The sequence below is a fragment of the Equus caballus genome, chromosome 6 (genome assembly GCF_041296265.1).
Source record: "Equus caballus isolate H_3958 breed thoroughbred chromosome 6, TB-T2T, whole genome shotgun sequence".
Classification (NCBI taxonomy): Eukaryota; Metazoa; Chordata; class Mammalia; order Perissodactyla; family Equidae; genus Equus; species Equus caballus.
This window is the reverse complement of record NC_091689.1, coordinates 77,089,637-77,103,991: the sequence shown is the minus strand read 5'-3', so window position 1 is coordinate 77,103,991 and position 14,355 is coordinate 77,089,637. Positions and strand designations below refer to the sequence as shown.

At 33.7% G+C, this 14,355-nt stretch overlaps 1 protein-coding gene across 4 annotated transcripts in view; it reads right to left on the bottom strand.

Annotated features, from left to right (window-relative positions):
- The window catches only part of ARID2 (AT-rich interaction domain 2), a 161,213-nt gene that overhangs the window by 31,838 nt on the left and 115,020 nt on the right, over positions 1–14,355 (bottom strand). For 2 of the 4 annotated variants that reach the window (XM_023643424.2, XM_070271289.1), the window contains 2 exons: positions 12,569–12,682; positions 6,876–7,024 (listed from right to left, as the gene is read on the bottom strand). In XM_023643424.2, the coding sequence (XP_023499192.1) occupies positions 6,876–7,024; positions 12,569–12,682 (263 nt within the window). The remainder of the gene's footprint in view (positions 1–6,875; positions 7,025–12,568; positions 12,683–14,355) is intronic. The other 2 variants (XM_023643426.2, XM_070271290.1) reach the window with 1 other exon arrangement.

Below are 14,355 nucleotides of genomic sequence, written 5' to 3'. Positions count from 1 at the left end.
AAGCACATTTCTATCAGTAATTGACAGATCCAAGAGGTAGAAAATAAGTAAGGATATAGTTGAACTGAATAGCACCATGAATCAATCGGATCCAACTGACATTTATATAATATTTTATCTAACAACAGCAGAAAAAACATTCTTTTCATGCTCATATGGAACATTCACCAAGATAAACCTCATTCTGGGACATAAAACACAACTTCACAAATTTAAAAGAATAGAAATCATATGAAGCATGCTTTCAGAGCACAACAGAATTAAACTAGAAATCACTAACAAAAAGATAGCTGGAATATCCAAAAATATTTGGAGATTAAACAACACACTTCTAAAATATTTTGAACTAAGTGAAAATGAAAATACAACTTATCAAAATTCATGGGCTATAGCTAAAGCAGTCTGTAGAGGGAAAGCTACAGCATTAAAATTTATGTATTAGAAAAGAAGATCTAAAATCAATAATCTAAGCTTCCACCTTAGGAAACTAGAGAAAGAAGAGCAATAAACACTCAGAGCAAGCAAAAGATAAGAAATAATAAATTAGAGCAGCAATCAATTAAATGAAAACAGAGAATCAATAAAGGAAATAAAAACAAAAGCCATTTCTTTGAAAAGAGCAACAAAATAGATAAATCTCTAGCCAGCTTAACGAAGAAAAAATTAGAGAAGACACAAATTACTAATATCAAACATGAAGAGGGGCCACTGCTATGGAGCCCATGGACATTTAAAGGGTAATAAAGGAAGATTATGAATAACTCTATGCCACGATTTGGTAACTTATGTTTAGAAAGATCTTCTCAATTCTTAGATCAGGAAATACACATTTTGTTGCCTTCCACTACTTTAATATGTTAACTTTTTCGGAAAACGGAAGCAGAGTGAACACTTCCAAATCATTCTATGAGGTCAGCATTACTCCAATACCAAAACTAGACAAAGACAGAAAATCTACAGACAAGTATCTCTCATGAGCACAGATGTAAAAATCCTCAAGAAAAATATCAGCAAATCGAAGCAAACAATATATAAAAAGAGCTATCTATCAATGAAAAATGAAGGATGCACTGTGTCACTGTACGCCCCTACCCTGCTCTGCCCCTTTGCTGAGCCACTGAGGCCAACTGTGAGAGCACTGAATAAATATCTTAAGCTAAGCTGAAAAAAAAATTATTTATTTATTTATTCCAGGTATGCAAGACTGGTTCAACATTCAAAAATTCATTAATGTTATGCATCACATCAACTTACTAAAGAAGAAAAATCATACGATCATATCAGTAGATGCAGAAAAAGCATCTGACAAAATCTAACATGCATGGATTACTAAAAACTCAGCAAACAACTCAAAAAATGGGTAAAATCTTAATAGACACCCCATCAAAGATGATATACAGATTGTAAATATGCATATAGAAAGACGCTCAACTCCTTTTGTCATTAGGGAAATACAAATTAAAACAAAAGAGATACAGATGCACATCTATTAGAATGGCTAAAATCTAAAAAAGTTACAATATCAAATGCTGGTGAGGACATGGAGCAATAGGAACTTTCATTCATTGCTGGTGGGAATAAAAAACGGTACAGCCTCTTTGGAAAACAGTTTGGCAATTTCTTACAATGCTAAACATACCATATGATCAAGCATATGATCTATGTATTTGCCCAAATGAGTTGAAAAAATTAGGTCCATACAAAAACCTGCAGATAACTGTTTATTGCAGCTTTATTTATAACTGCCCAAACCAGAAGCAACCAAAATATCCTTCAACAGTTGAATGGATAAACAAACTAGTACATCCATACAATGGAATGTTATGCAACAATAAAAAGAAATGAGCTATCAAGCCACAAAAGTCATGGAGGAATTTTAAATACATCCTGTTGTATGAAATAAGCCAGTCTGAAAAGGCCATATACTGTATGATTCCAACTATATGACATTCTGGAAAAGGCAAAACTACAGAGATAGTAAATCAGCTCTTTCCAGGGATTGGGCGGGGAGGCAGTGTGAGGAGAGATGAACAGGTGAAGCAAAGGGGATTTTCAGGGTGCTACAACTATTCTGTACGATGCTGTAACGATGGATATATGACATTACGCATTGTCAAAATCCACAGAAGTGAGTAACAGAAAGAGTGAATCCTAAGGGAAACTATGGACTTTGGTTAATAATAATGTAAAAATATGATAATCAATCATATGTACTACACTAATACAAGATGTTAATATTAGGGCAAACTGCAGGGAAGAGGGAATACATGGGAACTCTGCACTATCTGCTCAGTTTTCTATAAATCTAAAACTGCTCTAAAAACCAGTATATTAATTTTTTAAAAAGATAAGGATGAATATTATCACTACTATTATATAACAATTCTGGAAACATTAGATATTATAACTGGATGAGAGGACAAAATAAGAGGTATAAATATAGAAAAAACCACCAGTTGAAAAATATAATACAAGTTAAGATCACTTATGATAGCAACAAAAAATAAGAACTACAACTGGGAATAAACTTAATAAAGCTGCAGAGTGATGTGAAGAAAACATTCAAGTTCTCCTGGGGAAAAAAAGACTAGAATATCATGGGCTGATATCTTTTTCTTGGAGCGAATGACTCAATACTGGAAAAAATGTTCACTATTAGAAAACAAACAAAAATATCCATTCATTAAAAGCAATTACACTTGAAAATCCCAACAAGCTTTTTTGGGGGGATCTCTAAAAACATTCTAAAGTTCATTTGAAACAATAAATATCTGTGCAGGTACCAAGTCTGATTTATATATCACTCTAATTTCAAAACCTAGCACAGCGCCTGGTACAAGGGAAATGCTTGAAAAAATAATGAGAAACTCTGACAAAGAAAAATTAAGAGGAAGAACTTACCATAGCCAACATTAAAATTTAAAGTGACAGTATGATAAGGACAGAGACCATTGGGATAACAAGTAATCCAGAAATGGAAAAAGTATACAGGAATTTAGTATATATTAAATGTGGCAATTCAAATGCCTAAGGGAAAGATGAACTCGCCAACATATTAGCGATTTGGAAAACAATAAAAGCTAGATTCATAAACTTCATTTTATACATGAAACTAAATTATAGAAAGATGAAAAAGTTAACATATTAAAGTAGTGGAAGGCAACAAAATGTGTATTTCACGATCTAAGAACTGAGAAGGTCTTTCTAAACATAAGATAAAAATCATTTTATCTAGGGGTCGGCCTGGTGGCACAGTGGTTGTTTGTGTGTTCTGCTTAGGCGGCCCAGGGTTCGCTGGTTGGGATCCCAGGCGCAGATCTACACACTACTTATCAAGCCATGCTGTGGCAGGTGTCCCATACATAAAGCAGAGGAAGATGGGCACGAATGTTAGCTCAGGGTCAATCTTCCTCAGCAAAAAAAGGAGGATTGGTAGTGGACATTAGCTCAGGGCTAATCTTCCTCAGAAAAGGAAAAAAAAATCATTTTATCTAGTCCACTGAAAAGTTCTAGAAACAATAACCAACATAAAAGCAATGGGTACTCCCCAGAGCCTTAACTAAATACCATTTCTCATCAAAAGACACCAGATGTCCTTGGAAAAACAGTTGCTTCTTGGTATGGGGCAGGAAATGTACAAGATAAGCCTGGAACATTTTGTCTAACAGAAAGCAAGGAACTACCAAAGACACATATATTAAGATCACAACCAGTGGACTTGGGAACCAGCTTAAACAGATGTTTACCGGCGAAAGATGAGATAACTTGAACATTAAGAAGGATAAATTAATTGCAGTACATTGAAATATCTAACACGTTTAAATTCATAAGTTCATTTAAAATCATACTAAAACCAAAAACAAACAAACAAAAAACCAAACCTCATGGTCACCTTTGTGGAGTGTTAGTAAACAACTATTTTCAAAAGTGGTAAATAATAGAAATAATCAATCTATCTAGCCTTTTCTCTAGCAACTAACTATTCGTCAGAGAAATCAAAGAGTTGATAAAAAGGGGGAACTTTTACATTTTCAACTCTTAATGAAATAATGGATATAGGCAAGGATTTTCAATGGCTGTTTACATCACAAAAAGCGAAGCAACAAGATATTATATATCTCCTGGTGCAAGTACACAATGTCATTTCTAAAACGGTCTTCGTAAAAACTAAACCAGAATCTGATCAAACATCTGGTCCTAACTACCAACTTATAGAATATACAGGGTCAGAGTAACATGCCAAACTATACCAGCAAAATCCAGATTGTGATGTTTTACAGGACAAATGACCTGCTTTTACCAACGTAAAATTGCAAGGAAAAAAATTAAGAGAGATGGAGGGGTAAACTACAGATTAAAAGAGACTTAAAGACTTCTCAACCAGAGGCAATGCTTGAATCTTGAATTCCAATTCAAACTCTAAACAAAGAAAAGCGGAGAAATGTAAACACTGATTGGATATTTGAAGAACTCATAATGAAGGGATTGATGCTATTTTTCTGCAGGGTGTAGATAATGCGTAGATTTTTAAAGAGTGGGGTCCCCATGTTTTAGATACACAAGCCTGAAGATTAAAAGACCAATTACTGATACGTGGTGATGTAAGAGTCAGTGGCTCAATGAAAAGAATCTATATTACATATTACAGGAATTACAAATACAAAAAGATCATATAAAGTATGGTCGTACCATAGAACCAAAAACAGGTTAAACGCATACTCGAAATTACTTTTAATTCCATGAAAGGAAGCTTCTCATAGTTTCCTGGGCATACCAACTCCTTCTATAACTCCCTGCACTTGATATTCTGACTGGAATTATTTTTGCATGACAAATTCCTACACATTCTTCAAGATCCAACCCAAAAGTAATATATGCAGTAAAACTTTTCTAACCAACCCAGCATTACATTAACTGTCCAGTATGCTGCAAATAATACTATGAAACTATCTTTTTACAGCACTTATTTATACTGTAATTTAGTTGTTTTTTTGATCTGCTTCCCTAACGGCTGAGAGTGAGCTTTCTATTTGTAGCTCTGAGCAAATGCACCCTCCTAAAGGGTGCTCAATAAATATTCGCAGAATCAAACTGAATTTATCACCAATGTAGTATCTAAAAATAGCTTTAAAAATGACTCTAAGAAGGCTTGTTGAGTATGTCTTGTTCAGAAAAGGTACATCATCAAATTTGACAACACAGATCCTGCTAGCAAGATGGGAAACCGAGCGGTACATTTGGCTCCATTAACTCTTCCGAATTTTTCTTCTTTAAATACTCTAAACACTTCATCCAAAGCAGCTATTCTCAAACTTTTTAGTCAACAAGCAGCATTAGCTGACTACCTATTCCATCAGCTCCTATTTGCCATGGAAAAACAGAAAAGGGGAAAGAATAGAATTGACATCAGTGAAGAAAATTTCAAATTAACTTATAAACTAAAAAAAAGAGATGGTCAAATTAAATAAATCAAAGAAATAATCAGAGACAACCTAAAGCACTGATTTTTAAACAACTTTTTGACAAACAGAGTTTACATTATGATTTCGTACACACATACAGGTATAATATACATATATAACTGGAAACAATAGTTACCTTTACTAACATGATGGAATCTGATCTATTTTATTAATGTTTTCATAGAAAAGAAAAACAGGCAAAAACCCACTGGTAGAGACCCGCCAAAATTATTTCATGGCCCCACTACTGGTTTGAAATTTAAAGTTTGATAAACACTGTGGAAAGAAACTTTGCATACTATTAACAATCCCTAGGCTATACACTGAGACCTATAATCCTTCAGCAAATCTGTATATGAAGTTTACAGCAAAATACAATGTCTGTAATATATCATAAAATTATGAAGAGCAAACAAGGTTTAAAAGGATGTGGTAATTTCCACTATCAGGAAAAGTGAAATGAAATCTTTGATATCTAAAAATGAAGGCTATTATGTCTATTAAGACAAGTACCTTAGTCTACAGCTCTAAAAAGTGACAAGGCAAAGGGTCTTGGCTGAGTACAGTTAAAGGAACTAAGATTTTATTTTAACCAATATTACTCTCAAGTGTTCCTTCAAGTCTAAGAAACCCTTATTTAAGAAGTTCAGTTCTACTCATTGTTCACCTTAGTTATTAAATTGAGAGATAATATGGCTTTAAAAATACTTTTCATGGGACGTCCATCCAAAATCCAAATTTAAGACAAGGCATTCTTTCTAACAGATTATTACTTTTACGTTTCTACTATACAGAAATTCTGCAGTCGCTACTAACACCATCACTTTAAAAAACCTATTTCTTTTCATAGCCAAATATAAAATCAAATTATTAGCTGATTTTCTTTTGTTAAAAACTAATACTGAAACACATTATCTAATAACCTACCATTAGGCAAAGAAGCTCTTTCCACCATTTACATAAATGTCTTAGCTTAGGTGCCACTGGATCTATGTAAACATCACAACAAAATATTTTTGCTATAAGTTAGTGGTTTCAAAAGAAATTTTCCGGGGCCAGCCCAGTGGTGTAGTGGTTAAGTTGGAGTGCTAGCTTCGGCGGCCCCGGGTTTGCGGGTTCAGATCCCAGGCACGGACCTGGCACTGCTCATCAAGCCTCATTGTTCATTGTGGCAGCATCACACATAAGATAGAGGAAGACTGGCACAGATGTTAGCTCAGTGACAATCTTCCTCAAGCAAAAAGAGGAATACTGGCAAAGGATGTTACCTCAGGGCCAATCTGCCTTGTTAAAAAAAAAAAAAGAAAGAAAGAAAAAGAAAATTTTCATGGAACTATAGACAACAGAAATTTATATACAAAAGCATTCTAGAACAAAGAGTATTTATGTATATGAAATAAAATTGCCGTTTACTTTTTACAAGACTGCCACAGACACATGAAGTTGTGTCCAGGTTTTCTCACTGGATCCGCATGTTGACTAGATGCACTGAACGGAGAAGGCTGAGAACTGTTAGGCTGGCTCTGCACTTGTACAGCTGGTGAAGGCGTCATCGGAGTGTTCTGTGAAAAAGCACAACGGCATAGCTTGTGAGATGACATTGAAAACCATTCAGATTTTATAGTATAGGCTTATAAGGTTCATTACATTGATAGTTACACACTTCTAACATACGAAACTTACATTGTAGTTTTAATGATTGTCTTTTAAAAATTCTTTTAAAAAAGGTAACTATTTTTACAAAAATATTTAGGAAGTCAGATTCTTTTATTTCATACAAACCACAGAGGCAAGATCACATTGATATTGTTATAGAATATATATTTAGAATTAAGATGTTTTCATGTTAATAAAATTGGGTAGAAACACATAATTATAGATTAAAATGATAAATAAATCTACTATAAATGCATCCATTTGGTTTACTTAGACATATTCTTCACAAGGACAATTTAACTGCATGTTATTATTTCTTTGAATAACATTTCCTTACATTTTAAATAAATATAAAACAAACAATATATAGTGAAAAGCAAAGAAAATGTCAGACGTTAAAAGTGATGCACCCATATAAGTAGAATGTTGTAAATATTATTTTGCAGTAAGCTGTTTTAACTAACAACTTTAGTTTTTAAAGTTGCTCCGTTATAACTTTTGATTGATAATACAAGTAAAAGGATTCTAACTGCAGGTGTTAAGTCCTTTAAATACAAGCTATGTTCTTTTTCTTCTATACCCCATCCTTTCCTCTCTGAAAAACATGTAAATAAATAATTATAATGTAGCTTAAAACAATTTGAGGCAATATATTTTCTTTGAAGGCTTAACTCAGACTTCATTCATAATATACTATAAAGGGAAAAATAATATTGAATTTCTCATAGAAATGGTAGCACCCATTTTCAAAGCATTGTTAAAAGGCAATAAATTTAAACTTTGGTAAAATATTAAATGTACTTGTTCGTTTATAAGGTAATATTGGAAATAGTCTCACAAAACTAAGTTAAAAATTGCTGAAAACTTCAGATTTAAAAGCCATAATAATTTAAAAAACAGACAAAACACAAACATATAAAGCTATAGCTTAAAAATGAAAAAAGGAAGAGAATAAACTGCTGAAAGAAAAAGTTCTTAGAAATGTGAAGTCATAAGAACTTTTTGAGTTCTAATCGCTAAGAAAAAAAATCTACTTTTGGAATGTGATAGAAGCTGTTTCTATAACAGGGTCCCAACCTTAAGATTTTACAATATTGTTAGTGGAAAAAATATACACATGCATTTTAGGGCAGCACAGGTGTCATGGGAAGGAATGGACCTTCCAGCTTGACCAGATCAGGACTCAATTTTCAATCTGCCTTTGAACTAGCTATGTGACCCTGGGCAACCTACTTAACCTCTCTAATCCTCAGTTACTTCATATATAAAGTAATGGAATCTAACTTATGGGATGGTGGAAAGACTAGCAAAACTAAACATGAAGAGCCTAGTGCTCTAGATGCTCAATAAATGGCAATTACTACCACTATTATTACGCTAAAAGAGAAGTCCAGAAGGGAAACCATATTCTGGAGGAAAGATAAGTTCACTTTGGGGACAGTGACAGATCAACAAATACAAATGTCTATCAAGAGAACTTAATGCTGGAAACATGGATCTGACAATCATTCACCTGCAAATTATTAAAGCCATAAAAACTGATGGTGAGAAAGCAGACAGGAAAAAAAAAAAAGAGGAGAGAGAAAGGAAAGGAAGATAACATGAGAATCAGCCTATCAAGAAAATCAGTCAAACTGTTTCCTTGAAATGAAAATACTGCATTAAACCTTCAGGAACTTCTAATAAGCGGGAGTAACCAAGAAGATCAGCTTCGGCTAAATACAAATACTGCAGAGTGACAAGTTACAAATATCCCAGAATTTTAACTAAACGGTAAATTTGTCAGTGGTATCAAATTCCCTCAAAATGAACCTTCTGGTTCCCTATACTACTACCATTTAAATTAGGTATTTTATTGACTCTTTTGTCATATATTTGCAAATTAAGCTTATTTTTATAAGTGCTAACAAATCATTATCCTACCTTTCTTTCATTGTGTAACTCTTATTGGTGTCACACAGAAAATTTAATAACAGGGAATCATAGGATATTTTAACCCCAAATGTTAATGAGAGATGTGGCAAGGATGAATGAAGTTAATGTGGGCTGTTAAATTAAGAATGAATAAAAGACATAGTAACCAAATGCAATGTGTAGAAACCTGTGCACGCTAATTCAAACAACTTGCTTAAAAAAAGTTTTTTTTAAGACAGCTAGGGAACTGAACATGACCTGGGTGGCAGATAATATTAAGAAATTACTATTTTTGTTAGGTGTTATTTAGTAATGTGGATATATATATTTATATATATTTAAAAGTACTTTATTAGAAAAATATATACTGAGTATTTATTGGTGAAATGAAATAATGTTTGAGATTTGCTTTAAAGTACTCCAGGAAAAAAAAAATGATGTTGGTGAGGAATAGATGAAACCAGAAAGGCAAGATAGTGATAATATTTGAAGCTAGGATACAAGGGGGCTTTACTGGCCCTACTTTTGTGTAAGTTGGAAAAATTTCACAATAAAAACTAAACAAATGACAACCAAAAGAATTAGAGCTAAATACATCAATGAAATAAAAAGAATTAAAGTACTTACAGAAGTACCAAATGAGAAATTCCAAGGCTCATAATTTTTTGACCACAGGAATTAATACTTTTAGGTCTCCTTCTATATTAAAAATTGTATATTTCTTTTAAGAAAACTACTTTCTCTTCTTTTTTTGTGAGGAAGATTGGCCCTGAGCTAACATCCATTGCCAATCTTCCTTTATTTTATGTGGGATGCCGTCACAGCCTGGCTTGACAAGGGGAGCTAGGTCCGTGCCTGGGATCCAAACCTGCAAACCCTGGGCCACCAAAACGGAGTATGCAAACTTAACCACTCAGGCACCCAGGCTGGCTTCAAGAAAACTAACTTTTAGTAGGTTGTTTGTATTGTACTGCATGCTTTTCAAAACACCATTTAAATTAATTATGTTTTAAGAATTAGGTCTTTCACAAGTGAATACAAAATATATCTTTCTAGGATGTAAAAGTTTAATTTTTCTAAACGTTGTTTACTGTGAATTACCAGATCATTAGCCATAATCCTAACTCAAATGTAAAAGTAAAAGTAGGTTTCAAAGTTGAATTTTTTGGAATGATTACTCTTCAGGAATATTCTATATCATCACTCTACTCTATTGAAGAAGAGCTAATTTTTTCTATCAGTTTTTTTTTAATCAAAACAAAAAAGACACAACTCCAGCAGTGGGTGATCAGAAAAGTAAAACTACACAAAGAATATGAAACAATTCTGTGATTTCTTTTACTTTTGGCAAAGATATTGCTTTTTTGTTAAATAAGAAATTACAATATTGCTTTCCTTTATCACCTTTTCAAGAGTAAATTATGGCTGAAAATTCTAGATTACACTGATAATATTTTCTGATATAAGATGGGATTGAGGCTCTTAAATCCTTACTTTCTTATTAATATTAAACTTTTTTTTTTAAGATTTTATTTTTCCCTTTTCTCCCCAAAGCCCCCCGGTATATAGTTGTGTATTTTTAGTTGTGGGTCCTTCTAGTTGTGCCATGTGGGACACCACCTCAGCATGGCCTGATGAGCAGTGCCACATCAGCACCCAGGATACAAACCAGCGAAACCCCTGGCCATCGAGGCAGAGCGTGCAAACTTAACCACTCAGCCACGGGGCTGGCACCCCTTATTAATATCAAACTTTAAAAACCTTAGAATAGGGGGTCAGCCCCGTGGCTGAGTGATTAAAGTTCCATGCACTCCGCTTCAGTGGCCCGGGGTTCGTAGGTTTGGACCTATTCCACTCATCAACCATGCTCATCAGGCATCCCACGTACAAAGTATGGGGAAGACTGGCACAGACATTAGCTCAGGGCTAATATTCCTCAAGCAAAAAAAAAAAAAAGAGGAGGATTGGCAACAGATGTCAGCTCAGGGAGAATCTTCCTCACAAAACAAACAAACCAACCTTAGAATAAGATATTTTAAGATATTTTCTGATATGAGAGAGGAGTTGAGGCTCTTAAATCCTTACTTTCTTATTAATATTAAACTTTAAAAACCTTAGAATAAGACTACAATTTAAACATTTCAATTGGTGTTAGAAAAACTACAAAGTCATAACTTATTCTCAAACTCTTTTACTAAGTAGTAATGAAATAATGTGTTCACTTCTAACTATACATTTTGAAAGCCACTTATAAAATGGAAATAACTGGTCAAGGTAAATATAATGATGAATAGACCAGACATTATGACACCTAAGGAACTGGGAAAGTGTATTCTAAAGAAGAAGTAAGTAATGAGAGATACTTTCAAATGTTTATAAGGAACAAGAATTAGATTTACTCTAAATATGCTATAAGAGATTATACTTAGTCTAAACGTACAGATCTTTAGAGAACAGAATTAAGACAATAATAGAAATCACTGGAAAAGAGATGTTTGTGAATGTGGAAGTTATTTCAGCTCTTAAAAATGAGAGTTTTAGACAAGATAATATCTAAGGCTCCTTCTGTTCTAACATTCCCTCATTTTCTTAAACTACCAGGTTTTTTCCTCTTATCTAGATCATCAATACAAAACAAGCCTGTCTTGTAAGAACACAGTGAAATGTAAACAAAAAATTTCTGTTTAGTGGTAACACCTTTCTTAGTTATTACAATGTGCCACTAGTCTACAGATCTGAGCAGCAGTACTCTTTAAAAAACACTGAAATGATATTCTCTTGGCTCTTGCTAAAATGATCTTCAGTGGCTCTGACTAAATGCTGCCCCCTTGAGGCTAAAGATCTGCTTTCTGATGGGTTGAGTAACTTTTCAAATCTTTATCAAGAAGGGAAGGGACCAGGAGAATATCAATATTCACAGCGTTACACAGGAGCACATGAGGTCTGACTCATGTGAAGGACAGGGGACTGAGGGGGCAGCATATATAAAATACCTCAAATAGGCACATCCTTAAGTAAACTATTTTTATATACAAGAATTTGGCATGTTACCAGGCCATGGGATTAACAATATAGGTATGTTCAACATGTGTTTTACACGCTCCTGGAAAAGCCAAGTCTTTAGGTGAGTATTTGTAACTAATTTTCTTTCATTTTTAATTAATTTTTACTTGTTTATATGCCAATCTAGCTTTATGCCTCCAGGAGAGAGCAATTCACGAATGGTAGGTCTTTCAGAAACAATATCCTGCATGTTGCACTTTAACTTGCAAATATAACAAACTGAAAATAAGCAGCTACAAACAAATATAGAAATTTGCCTTTACGTAGGTACAATTTATTTTGTACTTATATGACCTACCAGCTAAATACTAAATACAAAATCTATGGTTATATAATTTACTTTTATATACCTTTCTCCTTTATTGTTGCTAATTTTTTTCTGTAATGAAATTAATACAGCTGATTAACAGCAGCGAGAAGGAACAAAATCAGGGGGAAAAAAATGACATAGTAATGGTGTTAGGAAGGATTACCTGTTGGCCACTCTCAGCAGGGACATTCCCCTGCAGTCTTTCCAGCCCTGAGCATTCTGTACGTCTGGAAGTCCCTTCTTGGGGTCCAGGTGACTTCTTAACATTCCCAGACCCCTTGAAATGGTGGAAATAACAAGATTTGGCTGAAAAATCACATTTAAAAATCCTCTGTTTCATCTACCCTTTTAAGGTACCAATTAAAACAGTGAATAAAACGGTGTTAAACCAAGGTCTAAAATGCAACTTTAAGAGTAGGTAGAGAAATGTAAAGAATCTGGGCAACAATGAAAATGGTTTTCTATTAGCAGGCTCTTAAGAAGGCCTAACAGCCTACTCCTCAAAGGAAACTTATAATGCCGTCTTGAACAGCTGGTCATTTTTTAGCCTTTATAGGCACTTTAGCCTACATGGGAGCAGAAAATACACCTGCACCATTATTGAGTGCCTAACTATGCAGCAGGCACTGTGCTAAGCTCTATACAGAAGAACCCTCGTTTTTGATTCTCATTCTTATAGACACCATGCATGCTATGTCTCTTTTTCTTTGAAAAGTTTTAAATTTCTACATGCCAAACACCAATTATAGAATTAAAGAATGTAGCTATTCAAAACAAACTACATTCTTGAGGAGAACACATTAAGTTTAGCTCACATTTTTCAGATTAGGAATAAAATACATTAATTTTATGGTGTGAATTAGATGCATACATATCCAATGTGTTAAGTAAAGAGTTTTAGCATTAATGTCCTAAAATTATCATTTAGTGGAACTGACATCCTATAATCTAATAGTTGAAATAATCAATATGTTAGATATAAGAGGGCTTTCTAGAACTTCACAAAGAAATCTTTCAGAATAGTGGAGAAATGGGTTAAGAGCATGAGTTTTGGTTTCAGACACACACCCAGGTCTCAGTCCTGGCACCACCTCATATTAGTTGATGACCCTAGGTAAGTTATTTAGCATCTTGGGACTTCATCTCAAAAACAAAGATCACAGTTTTTACCTAATGGAGTTGCTGTGAGGATTAAATGAGAAAATGCTTTAGCGCAAAGTTCCTAGCACAGTTTCTAATCTTAGGCAGTATTATTATTCGTTTTTTGTTACTATAGGTATCATTATTGAATATAATCACACTGGAAGATTAATGATACAAAAATGACAGTTAATGAAACGATTTCATAGTAATAGAGTTTTCCTCTAATTTGGCTTGGTCTATTATAACTATTTAAGATTATAAAGGAATTTAGGAGGAAAAAACAGAGATAGGCACATAAGCAAGATGAATCAGCAAATTATTAAATATAAGAAAAAATATAAAACCCAATTTACTGAATGCTTACTAAATGCTAGACACTGCACTATTTAAAAACATTTTTAGTGTGTTTAATAAATGAAAAACTCAAACAAGTAAAAATGATTTAGTATTTTCCATCAAAATGCAGTATTAATCATTGCCATGTACATAATATCCACTAAAGAAGACAATCTATTTAGGCACCTTGAAATAGATCTAACCAATACTAACACATGAATTAAAATCTCACTGTACCCCCAGACCAGCACTGTCTAGCTTTATCCATACACATGAAGAAAGATGCATATTAGTCGATGAACTGTTGTGAAGCAAGGGATTCTGTTCTTTCATCTTCCTTTTTGCTGTCCCCCTCATCAAGATTTGGTACCCATGCCAACAATGGCCATAGATCTGCCGTCATCATCACAAGCACAGAGAAGAAACCCAAGCCAGAAGAATGCTATCAGAGTTGGCAACAGTTACAGAAGT